Source organism: Rhinolophus ferrumequinum, chromosome 23 (assembly GCF_004115265.2).
Source record: "Rhinolophus ferrumequinum isolate MPI-CBG mRhiFer1 chromosome 23, mRhiFer1_v1.p, whole genome shotgun sequence".
Classification (NCBI taxonomy): Eukaryota; Metazoa; Chordata; class Mammalia; order Chiroptera; family Rhinolophidae; genus Rhinolophus; species Rhinolophus ferrumequinum.
The window spans coordinates 13,675,050-13,689,779 of NC_046306.1; the positions used below are offsets into that span (position 1 = coordinate 13,675,050).

General features: G+C 48.1%; 1 protein-coding gene across 2 annotated transcripts in view; it reads right to left on the reverse strand.

Moving 5' to 3' along the window:
* The window catches only part of MYBL2 (MYB proto-oncogene like 2), a 31,059-nt gene that overhangs the window by 6,318 nt on the left and 10,011 nt on the right, over positions 1-14,730 (reverse strand). For both annotated transcript variants that reach the window (XM_033095308.1, XM_033095309.1), the window contains exons 6-9: positions 13,956-14,118; positions 8,960-9,247; positions 6,065-6,478; positions 3,839-3,978 (exon numbers count right to left, since the gene is read on the reverse strand). In XM_033095308.1, the coding sequence (XP_032951199.1) occupies positions 3,839-3,978; positions 6,065-6,478; positions 8,960-9,247; positions 13,956-14,118 (1,005 nt within the window). The remainder of the gene's footprint in view (positions 1-3,838; positions 3,979-6,064; positions 6,479-8,959; positions 9,248-13,955; positions 14,119-14,730) is intronic.

A 14,730-nucleotide genomic window follows, 5' to 3' on the forward strand; every position in this document is an offset into this window, starting at 1 on the left:
TTACGGCCCAGCCCACTGGCTGTGGGCAAACTTTGGTTCTGATGGCAGATGCCAAACTCCACTTGCAAGAGGCCTGTGAGACTTCAGTTAGCGGGAGGCGCCCCCATAGCTGACTCCCAAAGCCTTACTGGGGAGGTCCGAGGACATAAAGAAACACCCCCGGTAATCAGGAATTCAGGTGCCACTCCTGGACACAGCCGCCTGCAGCTGCCGTTCCAGTCACTTCCCTCAGCCTGCCAGTCATTCCACAGGGAGATAAAAGGCTAGAACACGTACAAACCATTCTTGTCTTCCTAACGACTGACAGCTTAGACAGGGATCCACACAATCTGTTCCCGTATCCTTATTATCTGCCCCCTGGAACACAGAGACCCCTCTAAAAGGATAAGCAAAGCCGGATAAGCACTGGTCAAACAGAAACACCTCACAGTTCAAACGGCGGTTCAAAGGGATGACGCTGAACTGCGGTCCAACATCTCTGTGGGCCATGGAGCTTCTGCAAGCAATGTGAGAAAACTCGAGAACCTCTCTACGTCACAGCATCAGCAAGAACTGAGAATACACCGGTGTGAAAAAACAAAAGGAGGCCACCTTGGAGAGGGAACACACGAGATGGCTTGGAGATGAAAACCATGCACTTCTGGAAGCCGGCGGACTCAGCAGGTAGGGAACTGCAAAAGCCAAGTGGATGAACAAGAGGACAATCCTATGACGTTCTCCCCAAGTTCAAAGGAAACTGCTTACGACAATGAATAGGAATATGAAGATGAAAAGAGACAGAGACCAATGAGCCTGTGTAGGAAGAATTCGAATTCCTAAGGTAGAAGGAAAGGGGCAGAGAGACGTCAGAGAAACAAGAATAAAAGAAATAACAGCACTTTTGCTCAGTTCAAAGTTTAGTACTGAGTTTGAAATAACAATGGGGGGCGGGGGGAATTAACAAAGAGATAGCATACCTACATGCAGCCTGGTAAACTTCAGGAAGAACTAAAAAATTAAATAAATAAATAAAAAACACAAAAACAGACAACCCCTACAAGGATCCAGGGAGAAAAAAAAGATTTCCTACAAAGGAATAACAGCTGAATAAGTGTCAGAAGTCTCCACACCATACACGCCATAAGAAAAACAGAGCAGAGTCCACGGCTTAGGGTCACAACTATTCTCCCTCTGGATTTCTACATCCAGCTCCTGTTGTTGAAAAACAAGGTATAGACAGCCCAGACCTCAGAAAGCACAGGCCTCATACCTTCTGAAAAGAATGTGGAAAAACACTCCATCTAACCCAGAAAAAAACAAACAAACAAAAACGTAACATTTTAAAAGAGGGAAAGGTTTGCTCTTATGAACCAGTAGTCTTAGGGGTGTGTGTTACACAGCTCAACCCAGGCCTTCCACACACAAACACACACACACACACACACACACTCTCTCTCTCTCTCTGTCTCTCTCTCTCTCTCTCTCTCTCTCTCACGGTCCTGGTGACCCTGACCTCTCTCTCCTGTACTTCTCTACACCCAATGCACTCTAAACAGTGGCCTTATTTTTGTTCTTAAAACACAAAAGCGTGTTTCTACCCTGGACCCTTTGTCTCTGTGGTTCCCTCTGCCTGGAATAATTCTTCCTCAGAATTCTGCCTGGCTTTTCCCCTCTGAGGGGACCGCCCCTCACCTAGCTAAGTGAGAAACCCCTTGCCATTACTCTGTGATCCCCAGACCTGTATAATCTTCCCTGTAGTTTCCATCACCACCTGAAATACCACACACTGACTGTGTTTGGTTTTGTTTGTTGGTTAATGAATGGTCCCTTCCGATAAACCCTAACTTCTATGGCGGGGGGGGGGGGGGGGGGAACAATGGAGACATAAAATCAGTGGGTGAGGAAACCAGTCAAATTTGGAATTAAGTCCAAAGACTTGTTGCCTATAGTCTTGCAAATGTCACAAAGAATTTTGAAAGAGAAAATGGGAAAACCAAACAAGTCTTTTGTGACAATAACGTGGATGTGAACATGAAACAGCAGACTTCCACTTCTGGCCAAAACGGAACATCAGGGACCAGATTTCCTCTCCCACCTGAAACAATACAAATAACACCACAATCGATGAAACGATGGGTTTCAAGATACTGGACTTCCAGCAACGAAAGGCAGTGACCTAAGAGACGGGAGACAAATGATGTGAGCCGGCAGCACCGAGATGCCAGGGCACAGCCCAGGGCGGGGAGGAATGCAGGTGAAGCTGGCACGGTCCTGAGTTGCAGACATGTGCAGAGCGTCCTCCTCAGATATTCATCAGGGCAGTAATTTATGCACACGTGAGCAGAGACTACCTGAGACCAGGGAAGAACCACCAGAGGAGATCAGAGGAAACAGTACGCGACACTCACAGGGCTGGACCAGAGCTCATGCCCACCAGCCAGACTGGAAACCCTCAGCATCCACAAGGCAGTGGGTTTGGGATCGGAGGACCCCGAACTAACCGCTACTCTGGTCCCACCTCATAAATCTTTAAAAGACCCAAAAGGATCAAACTATTTCAAAAAAATTAAGTGCATCGCAGAAAAGGCTCTAAAACAGTTACAGGAATACACAAGTATACAGCACCCAGCAAAGGAGAACTCATGTCTGGCACCAAGTCAGATATTACCGGGCCTATAAAGCAGCAGAAAATAACAGGTTAAGCAAGACCCAGGATGAGAGGGAAATCCCATCAACTGAAACTGACCCAGAACTGACACACACGCTAAAATCCGCAGACAAGGAAATTCAAACAGTTACTGGGGCTGTATTTCATTATGTTCAAAATGTAGAGACAGGGAGAATGTTTAAAAAGATCCAACTGAGCTTCTAGAGAAGGAAATACAATACCTGAGATGAAAAATGTCCTGGCTGGGGTTCCTGGGAGATTAGATGTGGCAGAGGAAAAGATTAGTACACATCAAGATACCGCAATAGAAAGCATCCAAAAATGAAACAGCAAAAAAGAAAGAATGAAAACAATGAGAACATTAGTAAGCGTGGGACGTCAAGTGGCCTAACACACATGTAACTGTGGAGTCCCTGACGAGGACTGGAGATGGAAGGCCCAGGAAAAATATTTGAAGAAATAATGACTGAAATGTTTCCAAATATGAAACGTTATCTACGTTAAATCTCAGGTCAACTGTCGAGAGACTGATCTCTGACCAAGGGATTCCTAAATCTTTTCAGAAATATGTCATCGTGACGAGGGCTAAAATTCCAATCCCATAGCTTGCTTGTGAAATACCAAACGGCAGTGCTTCTTCTGCAGCAAATGGAATAAGCTGAAGCACAGTAAAGCAACTCTCTCTACCTGGAACTGAGTCCCCATGACACAAGGAAGGAAACGTGTTATGAAAGCCCTTCCCTAGAAACCCTCAGGTGAGCAGCCTGCACAGGCTTCAGAAGGTGAAAAGCTGTGCTTTGTAAGTCTGGGAGGCAGGGAGGCAGCTCCGGTCCTGAGAGAACTGAGGGCGTGTTTGTCCTTCACGTAAGGATGTGTGCTTGACACGTATGAAAGACGTAGCGATTAAGTTTGTCGTGGCAATTTGGACTCTCTCCATTCCTGAGATTAGAAAGCCACCATATTAAAAAATAAATGAGTTAGGACAATGGTAAAGCACCAGACTACACTGACAAAAACGAGGTGTGGTGGCCAGAAGGAGGCCACTTTCTTGAGTCTCAGGTGTTTTTCCAAGAGTGCCCTTCCCTCTTCAATGATCCTGGCCCGACCACGCTGGCCAGTGCTGGGGGCACGGGCGGGCCCTCCACTCCTGGGCCAGCAGCAGGGGAAAGGGTGGGCAGACACAGCACTCACGCGGTGTGTTTCTGATGCAGGGGTGTCTTATCCCGGTGCAGGGGCGTGGTGACCACCACCTTCTGGCTGCATACCGGGGTGGACGTCAGCGAGGGGCTCTCCAGCTCCAGTGTGTCCTGTTTGTTCCAGAAGTTTAAAAACTACCAGGGAAGACAAAGGAAACAAAACAAAGTGGTGACCTGTGGGGTGAGGTGAGACCCCCAAGACCCTTTCCCACCAAGGCCACTCTGACAAGTCCCCTCCTGATCCAGGAGCGCTCCCACCGGTCAGGCACCAGAGAACAAGGGCTGGATCGGATCAGCAGGTTCACACAGACCCCTGTACTTGTCATCGCCCCAATATCCTGCTTTTGCCAGGTTGCTGGGAGGTGCACCTGCCAGCCCCATGTGCTGCTGACAGCGAACTTAAGACAAAGAACAGTGACTGTGTGGGAACATCTCTCTCTTCATGACCTGTGATGGACTGCGCATGGTGACAATGGCAGTGCAGATGCTGACAGTTAGACAGCACCTTCTCCTGTCAGGGCCAAGCCCTTCACACCAAGGATTTCGTGGAGTTTTCAGACCTCTGAGAGTTAGGGACTATTACAATCCTATATTTAGGTAAGAAAACCGAGGTTTACAGGAATGTATGAATAGATTCTTACGCTGAATGCTTGAGGACTCAAATCCAGACCTGAGCCAAGTCTGAAGCACTGCCCTCTCCCGCTCCCTGTCCTGGAGGTACCCTTGGTAGGGCCACTGCCCTATGTGGGGTCCTCAGAGCAGGGCAGCCACCATACCACTGTCCTGGGCTGCTATTTGGCCAGCTCAGAGCTCTGCTGTCTTCCTTCTCCAGCCAGCTGTCCTCACGTGGGGACAGTTAGGGGCTAAACTGTGTTCTCCCAAAATTTATGTTGAAGTCCCATGACTGACTGTCTCTGGAGATAAGGCCTTTAAAGAAAGGATTCAGGCACAATGAGGTCATGTGGGTGGGCCCTGATCCAATAACACTGGTGTCCTCAGATTATAAAAGAAGTAAGAGATTATACGATTAGGATACACACACACAGAGGGAAGCCCCTGTGAAGACACAGGGGGAGAAGATGGCCATCTGGAAGCCACAGAGAGAGGCCTCAGAAGGAACCAACCCTGCCCACACCTTATCTTCGACTTCTAGCCTCCAGAGCTGTGAGAAAATACATTTGTTAAGCCAGGCACTGTGTGGTACTTTGCGATGGCAGCCCTAGAACAGCCCTCTTGGAAAAACCACTAGCCTCCCCAGCACGGGGTCTCCCTGCGGCAGATGATGGGGCAGCCTCCTGAAATGTGCCACCTTTGCCTCGCTCTCTCACATCCTCACGGAAGGGAGCCCACCCAGTGAGACCCAAAGCCCACACCTGCCCCGCTCCTGCCCAGGACAGGGAAACGCTAAGACTTGTCTCAGCCAGACCCTCGTCCCATAGCCCTACCACCCATCCCCCCACAGACCCAGGGCAGTGCACACCCCTCCAGTGCACCTAAGGCCCCCTAAGACCCCGTCCCCATCCTGCCCCCCACCCATCACTCACTCTGGACATCACACCTCTCACTCTGCCCTCCCCGCCTGTGTCTGCTTTTGTTCAAGTCAACTGACCCACAAAACCCAGCTCAGACACAATTCTCCAGAAAGCCTGAGGCCTCCCCTTGACCTGTAGGGAAGAGGGGGCCTCCTGAGCAGCACTCAGAACACAGGAAGCTCTGAAGGACTTAGTAACCGCTGGCCTCAGAGCACTTCCCACACTTCATTCCCATCAACTGTTCCAAGCCTCTCCCCAACACCAGCTGTCCTCTTTACCTTTGCTCCCAGTGCTCGCCCGTCAGGTAGGAAGTAGGAGCTCAATAAATGATTCTTTTAACAAATACCGAGTCCCTTCCCTTCGTTGCCCATGTGTCCGCAGCTCACACAATTCCTCCTCCTCATGGAAGGCTTCCTGGATGACACCCTCTCCCCGGACTAGATGCACTGCCCCACAAGCCCCCTTCATTCCATGTATCACATTTTTTCGGTCTTTTCTAACTGGTCTTCCTGCCAGAATGTCAGCTTTGTGAGGGCAGAGCCAGGCTTGTTTCCGCTCAGCCCTCCGTCCCCAGCCTCTCACACAGCAGACAATCCGTGAGTACGTGTTGAATGAATGGCGTGTCTACATGCCAGGCCCTGTACTGGGTAAACAGAACCCAGGGAGGAGTCGGGGTGGGGTCCACACACCTGGGAGGGCGAGAAAGGCAGGGTCTTGACAGGGGTGCTCTTGGGGGTGAGACTGTTGCAGGAGTCCAGGAAGGACAGGCTGGCGCTGTTCTCCGTGACGGGGGACAGGGTGACGCGCCTCTTCTTCTGTCGCTTGAGCACAGAGGGCGGCGTGCCAATGCCCAAGCCCCCCACTTCAGTGTTGGGGGAAATGGGGATCAGCTCACCCCGGCTGCCACGGCTCAGGTCGGAGATGGTGTGGCCGTCCAGGCGGTACTCTGTCACGCTGGGCCCGGCGTGAGCGGACTGGCGGGGCGGTGGCACCTGCTGCTGCTGTGCTGGCTGAGGCTGCTCTGGGCTGCTGCTGACACTGCCCTCTGCGGACGGCTCCTCGGGGAGGTCAAATTTACTCAGGTCACACCAAGCATCGGGGTCCTGCCCAGAAAGGGGAGTGTAGGAGTCACTGTAATTACTCTGCTTCTCTACCAGTTGATACAAGGACTCATTCATTGAAGGAAAACACACGACGGTCAAGTACAACCCCACAGCCCAGGAACAATCATTAACATTTTCGCACGGATTCTCCAATGTCTGTGTATTTATGTTTGGAAATATAACTGAAGACATCTGCATATGGCTGCATATGCTGTTATTTAAAAAATGTGGGCAGCTGGTTGGCTCGGTGGTTGGAGCGCAATGCTCATAACACCAAGGTCGCCGGTTCGATTCCCACATGGGCCAGTGAGCTGCGCCCTCCACAACTAGATTGAAAACGACTTGACATGGAGCTGATGGGTCCTGGAAAAACACACTGTTCCCTGATAAAAATTGTAAAAAATAAATAAATACATAAAATAAAAATATAAAAATAAAAAATGTTCCGTATACCATTTAAGATACAAAAGGCACAAAGAAAAATACAAAGAAAAGCCAGATAGCCAACAATAAGCGAAAGAAATAAAACCTTATCACTGGAGCCCTATGTCCACCTCCCCTCACATCCGCTGCCTGTAGGTAAGAAACCACTATCAGAATTTAGAATTTACCATCCTTATGCACTTCTTTAGCATTTTCCCATGTATGTGTTCCTAAATATCTAGTATTTTGCATGTTTTTCATCATAGTATTAATCATTTCTGTATCTTGCTTTGTTCCATTTAAAATTTCCGTAAAGCAGGAATTACAACCCAGCCAAAAAGCTTCTGGACAGAAGCTTCCATTTGGGTCCCTGGAGGTCTGATCCTGAGTAGGCCCAGACGGCCCTAGCGACGATTTCTGATCCATGGGACTCGCAGGAGCTTGGGGCAGGCCATTCCTAAGGGCCAGCTCAGGGCAGTGCTGACTTCAGGTCCACACTCCCAGCAGACCCCAACCTGGGGGTGGCCCCAGAACTGATGGCATCTAATAGACCAGAGAACATCCTGCAAGGACTTCGGGAGGCGCTGCAAGGGAGGGACCGACAGCAGCATTTCTGCAAATGATGTAACCACCAACTCCACTGGCTGCTGAAGGTCATCGTGGAGGAGCCCCAGTTATGCCAGACAGCAGGGCCTGATGCGTGGCCCTGGCACTCACCAGCTGTGATGGTGGACAGGCCTCCTAACCTCTGCTGAGCTCGGATGGCTCACTGGCGATGAGACCACCACCCACTTCACAGGGCTGTTAAAGGACTAACAGAGAGCATGTGTGTAGGGAGCAAGTCACAAGCACATAGTAGGCACTCAAATGCTAGATACTGTAATTACTAAGCCTCGCAGACACTGGGTGCTCAATAAAAGTGAGCTCCCCTCTCCCTTTCTCTGTGCCCATCAAGTAGAGGAAGATACAGAACAGTCTGAGGATGAAGGAAGCAACACCATGAAGTACCAACAGTGCTGGGCACAGAATGGGCCCAACTCTCATCTCAACACTCCCGAGGGCCCAAGGGAGAGACCGAACACGGCAGCCTCTGGGCTATTTGCTGCACAGACTGATGAACACATCGGACCTGCTTCTCAAGCTACTCCGAAGTTCCTTGGAGTGGAAGGGACACTACAGATGGACCCTGCAGCTGGTGCTAAGAGATGAGACCCAGAGTCAGAGGGACTAAGAGACGGCCCCCCGGAGACAGTACCACCCAACCCCACACTGAGAAAGACAGTGAGAGCACAGCACAAGGGTCAAGACTACCAAGCTTACTCGCTGTGTGACCCTGGGCCCATGAATTGACCTCTCTGAGCCTCAGTCACATCTACAAAACAGAGAAAGGACATACCTCACAGAATACTGGATGGACTGTACAGTAAGCTCAGAGCTTGGCTTGTCATGTTCAGCAAGGAGAGGGAAGGCCAAGTGGGAAGGTGAATGCAGGGTACGCCCCTCCCCTGAATTCCACTGCCCCTGCTGGCCAGGCCTCTAGCCACTACCTCCCGGTCCACACCATGGCAGCTGGGGATGCCACACTAAAAGGGGGTTCTCAGCACAGAGCTCTCTGCCAAGGGGCACAACCCCCAGCCAGCTCGGCCTCGGCCTGAAACACCTGAGTACTCAGAACCCGCTCATCGCTCCAGCGCCAGCACTTTCCAGGCCCCTCTCTAGGGACACCAACCATCAGTGGTGCCACAAACACCAAACTCAACTGTGCCATATTATTGGCCTCAAACACCGTCCCCTGTCACCCTCAAGGATGCAGTGCCAGCGCCACCTCTTCTGGGGAGCCCTCCCACCCCACCCTGTGGGGTACAGTGTGAGTCAGGAGCTCCTTGAGGACAGGGAATAGAGGACAGCCACTATGTCATATCCCCTGGCCCGGGCTGTAGGCTGGGCACTTCGCATCAGCTCTGTAAATGTTATTGGGATCATAAGTGAACACCCACCAGAGGACGCCCTGCTGGGGGGTGCTCTGGGCCCACGGGGAAGTGGTGTCACCAACATTACCGACTCAATCAAGTCCAGGGCTTCCGAGAGGCTGGACTCCACGGCTGGGATGAGGAGGTTTGCGGCCTCCACCACCCACTTGTAGGGCAAGCTGCTTTCTGGAGAGGAGCCTTCCTGGTCGTCACGCTTGGGGATGTCGTCTAAGGGCTCTGGTGTGTGCACTCTGTCCAGCCCTTCAGGGACAGCGTCCTGCTCCTTAGCAGGGACGGCTGCTGTGGCCTCTTCCTCACTGCTTTCCTCTTCCTTTATGGCAGGGAGCGCCGGGGGCCAATTGGTCACAAGACTTCCCTGTGGGACACAAGGCAACACTGGAGTTTTTGTTATGAGACACGGACTATGCTGTATTCCAGCTGAACACGCACAACCTGAATCGAATAAGGAAACTCGGATGAACCCAAATTAAGTCTCTCAGATAGCCGGCCTTCGAAAATATCCCTATCGTGAAAGACTAAGACAAGCTCATGAACTGTTCAAGATAAAAGTGAACAAAAGAGATGACAACTAAAGGCAATGTCTGATCCTGGATTGGATCAGGGGTGAGGAAAAATGGAATATGGACTGTAGATTTTAGATATAAGTCCTGAACCAGTGTTACATTCCCTGAATTGGATAGAACTGTACTGTGGTTATGTAAGTGAATTCTTGTGTTTAGGAAACACACACTAAGACATTAATGGATCAAGAGGCACTATGTATATAACCGACCATCAAATGACTCAGATTTTAAAAAAGTAACATGGATATATGTATGTGTGTGTGTGTATATATCTATGTATATCTATATCTATCTGTGTGTATATATATATATATATATATACATATATATATGTATTTATATAAAAAGTAAGTCTGGCAAATGTTAAAAACTAACGAAACCAATAGAAGAGGTCTTTGTACTATTCTTGCAGCTTTTCTGTATGCTTACCATAATACTCGTCAAAATGAAAGTGGAAAAATGAGGATATACCAATTTTGTGACAGAAAAAAATACATATAGGAACATCCTTCGTGGCAATAGCTCTCCTGGCAGAACCTTGGAAACAAGCTGGACGTTAGCCTGACAGACTCCAGTGTGGCCCTGAAAACGGCACGTGATTAACAGAGGCCACATGGGGAGTGGGAGCGGGGCGCAAGGTCCCTGCTGATGGGGGTGCAATGGAGTCAGGGAGAGGGCACCAGCTCTGATTCAGAGCTTTACCATTTACGAGCTGACCTTGAGCGAGCTGTATGACCTCTGAGTTCCCGTTTCCTTGCCTGCAAAATGAAGACAACACGTAGGCTCCCATGCAGGGGCGTTGTAAAGCATCCAACCTAAATACCAGCTATTACTACTGCTGTTGTTGTCCAGTGGCCCGATGGAAATGGTTTGTGACACCAGCCAAGGAAAAAACGCATATAAGAAGAACAGATTTGACTAAAAGCTTGCAACTGCTATAATTGGAGGGAGGAGAAAAATGTCATGAACGTTGTGGGAATCCCGCTTCGGAAAAACAGCCACTTTGAAGAACTGTTTGGCAATTTCTTATAGATTTAGGTATACACGTTATCGTACGACCCAGCAGTCCCACTCCTAGATTATGTACCCAAGAGAAATTAAAAGTTATGCTCATAAAACCCACACACATATGTTTACAGAAGCTTTACTTGTAAACCCTAGCTGGAAACAGTGTCCCTCGGCTGGTAAACATAAACTGTGGCACATCCATACAACAGAATATCGCACAGCAATCAAAAGGAACAAATCACTGATACATGGAACTCATGGATAAATCTGAAAAGCATGATGCCAAGACAAAGAAACCAGACACAGAAGAGTCCAGACTGTATGGGACTCCATTTATGTGACTTTTAACAAAACTGCAGAGAGACAGAAAACAGGTAAGTGGTTACCAGGAACTGGGAGTGGGGGTGGGGGTGGAATGGGGGGTTGACCACATGTGGGACTTTTTAGAGAGTGATAGAAATCGACTGTGGTGATGGTTACATTTGTCCAAACTCACAGAACTGTCTACTAAAATGGGTGATTTTTTTACTGGCTGTAAATTATACCTTTATGAAAGGAAGGAATGACGAAGGTACCAAATAAACTGGGAAAAAGTTACTCCATGATAAATGGGTAATATCCTTAACACTTAAATAAAAGTTTACAAATCAATGAGAAAAAAAGACAAAAAGGCAGATCAAAAAATTAAGGAACAAAGGTCAACCTCACTAGCAGTAATAAATAAATAAAAAAAAAAACCCAACCGATATTCCACTGTAGCTCATAAAACCGACAGACATTTTTATATAATCACAGCCAGCAGTGACAATGGTGTGGGAAAGCCGGCAGTCCCATGCTTGCTGACAGAATAAAATGGTGTAACCCCTTGGGTGGCAATTTGGCCATGCTTATACACTATTTGACTGAGTCATCCCATATCTGTAAAATTCACCCACATAAATAGGTAAACATACAAAGAATTTGAACAGGGATGTTCACTGCAACATATTGATGGATATAGTGACAGATGTTCATCAATAGCTACAATGGAATATCAGTTGGGTTGTATTTATTTATTCATGTGGCCAATTCAAGAATGGTCTATATACACATGACATGGAAAGAGAGAAGTAGAAAAAGAAATGTGTAAGAAGAGAGTGTGAGAAATCACATTGGCTCATTTTAAACTTACTACCCTTAATAATAAGTGTTGACAAATATACTAAATAATATATTGGTACTCTCTGGAAGTTGAGATTAGTGGGCTCAGCCTCCTGTACTGTTCAATTTTGTCAAGTTTTTAAGTCTACAGTGATCGTGTACGGCTTTTGAGGCCCAGGGGGACATTTACAATTGCAAGCATTGACCAGTGAGTGGGGAACACCAGAGGAGATCCCATCCACAGATTAACAGGCAAACATTTCCGGTAGGCAATCTAGGAAAATGTATTAAGTTTAAGAGTATGACTGTCCAGCCCTAAGAATTTCTCAAGAAATAATTGAGTAAAGGAGCAGTGATTTAGCTACAAGGTCAACCATCAGTTTTGTTTTCTAATAACAAAAAGTCACTTATAACCTTATTTAAATAAATAAGCAACACAATAGAACCATTAAAAAAAATGGGGGTACTCAGGGTCCTGGTCTGGGGCTTATCCTTGCCGTGAGCTGGCCAGCTGGCCAGCACTCCAGGCGCAAAGTGCCAGGGGACAAAAACCAAGTTCTAAACTGACTCTCAGCCACGTAGGATTTTCAGAGACTAAGGAAGGTCTGTGTGCTCTTCCCTAAGCAGCGCCTGGTTGGCACCCCACAGAAGAGGCATCTCCGAGTCCCCAGCCTCACCTTTACTTGACCTCCCTATAGTTTAACAATAGATCGACCCCCTGTGGCTTGATCTCAGAAGGTCCCCTGTCCCACCCAGTTCCCTGTTTTAGAAAATTACCCTTATGATTAATACCCTTAGGCTTACTGATCACAATCTCTATGGTTCGGCATTCTTTCCAGGCTACTCCCATCATTGTTCCACCATAGAATCACGTGGCCAGAAGGAAGGATCCATGCAGACCCCAGGAACCATCAGATAGCCTTTAGAGGAAGGCCCAGATTTACCCTTAAATACCCCCAGCCGGTCTGAGAACATTAAGGCACTTTTTGGAAATGTTAACCCACTGCTTTCTCAGACCACTGGTGCTCTGATAATAAACACAGTCTGTGACCCAACTCCTGTGTCAATCTAGTGGCTGAGACGAGCAGGCAGGTCAGGCCCTGGACTCAGTTTGACCTCTGAAAGATAACTTCTCCGTGTTTGCTGATGCCCCCGGCTTCTCTTTATATTTGGCATGCATGTTTTTTCTTCAATCAGAAGTAAAAGGATTAAAAACAGTACTTAGATATACAAGAAAGAGTCAGAAGTAGACTCTTCTGGTTAAGGGACGTGTGGGGAGTCCAGACTGGAGGAAGAAGTCGCTTTACGCTTCATTTTATACCTTTCTCTACCATTTAAATTTGTTATCCCAGAGATACATTTGTAGCAGAGAATCAAGAGACATTCTCTGAAGCTGAAAAATCAAGAAATAGAGGCGAAAACATTATATAATGTTCCAGCCGGGAACTGTAGAACTACAGCTACGAACAAGTTATATCCAGTCCCCAGTAAGAAAAGGAGACCAGAAAAATATCATTCAATAACTCATGATTATGGAAAACATTAGAAAACAGTGTAGAAGTGTGTTCCCACACACCCAGCACTGTCAGATATTTACATTTTGACACGTTTGCTTCAAATCTTCATTTTTCAAAGAATCACAAGAGATACATTGGAAAAATATCAAAAAATTTGCTCTAGGGTGTGGGACGGGCCACAATAACATATGCATGTTGGTTCCATTTTTACAACTGCAAAATACCAAACAATTTCATTTAAATGATCTTCTAGGAAACCATATTCAAACTATAGAGACAGAGAACAGGTCAGGGGTGCCGGGGATACCGGTGGGAGGAGGGCTGACAAAAAGGAGCGCCAGGGAGTTTTGGGGGTGATGGCAATGTTCTGTACCTTGATTGTGGTGCTGGTTACATGACTTTTTTGTCACAACTCAGAACTATACAATAAACACAATGAATTTTACTGTGTGAATTATACCTCAATAAACCTGTTTGTTTTTTTAATTGCAAACTTGCTCTTTAGTATGAAAACGCTGAGAAGAGCAACAGGTAGGAAGGAAGCCGTTGCTAAGGACAAAGGCTGAGGACAATCCTCAGTTTTATATGTCAGCGTACTCTGTCATGGCTTCACCTGTGGGCAGACAAGTGCCAGGTAGGTGCACACGTGTGTGACAAGGAAAGGCCCTAGTGAGAGATATATGGCCACACTGAGACCCTGCGGCAGGAACTAATGAACAGCTGTGGGGAAGGTAAAAGGGAAGCATAGGTGTTAAATGAGACAGTGGTGGATAGACGTGCAATCAAACCAACCCAGAGCCAGGCCCAGAGGCTGAGCACCTGGGCAGCTTCTCACCTGGCCGTCCGCAGGATGTACACTCTGGTGGCTGTCCTTCTCCTCGAGCTCCAGCAGCAAGTACACGGGGGGCTTGCAGTCTTTGGACTCGTTCAAGAAGCCTCCCGTGTCCACCTTCCTTTTGATGGTGGAGTTCCAGTGATTCTTCACAGCATTGTCCGTCCTGCAAGGGCACACGGGGGACCTCTGAGCCCCAGCCCTGTGGCCCGTGTGCCACCGGGCACGTCACTAACCTCCCTGAGCTGAGCTCCTACTTCTGTAAATGAGGGTGCAACCTGAGGAATTCTACGGTCTCTTTTAGCTCTAAGATGAAGCCGCACATGTCTAACCCTTTACGATTTACAGAGCATTTCTGCTCAGAGTAATAGGACATAGTACAGAAGTGCTGCCACACAGTAGGCACTTCTTTGAAGCTCCAAGCAGAGTGCTTTTCCTTTGAATTGTGAACAGAGAATAACAGCTTGACTGAGCAACTAGTCTAAGAGGAGGATCTGTATCTTGGATCACTCCCACTGCAGGTGCTCAGGACACAGGGACACTCCCCCACATACACACACAGCACATATCATCAGGTCAAGGCCAGACTTTACCTGAGACCCCATCTTGCTGGGCCCCTTCCCTATTCTTGTCCACTCCTCCTCTCACAGGCGAAAGCCTGTCTTTAATAAACCCCAGGAATGGGGCCAGCCCAGTGGCTCAGGTGGCTGGAGCGCCAGGCTCCTAACGCCGAGGTTGCCAGTTCGATTCCCGCATGGGCCAGTGAGCTGCACCCTCT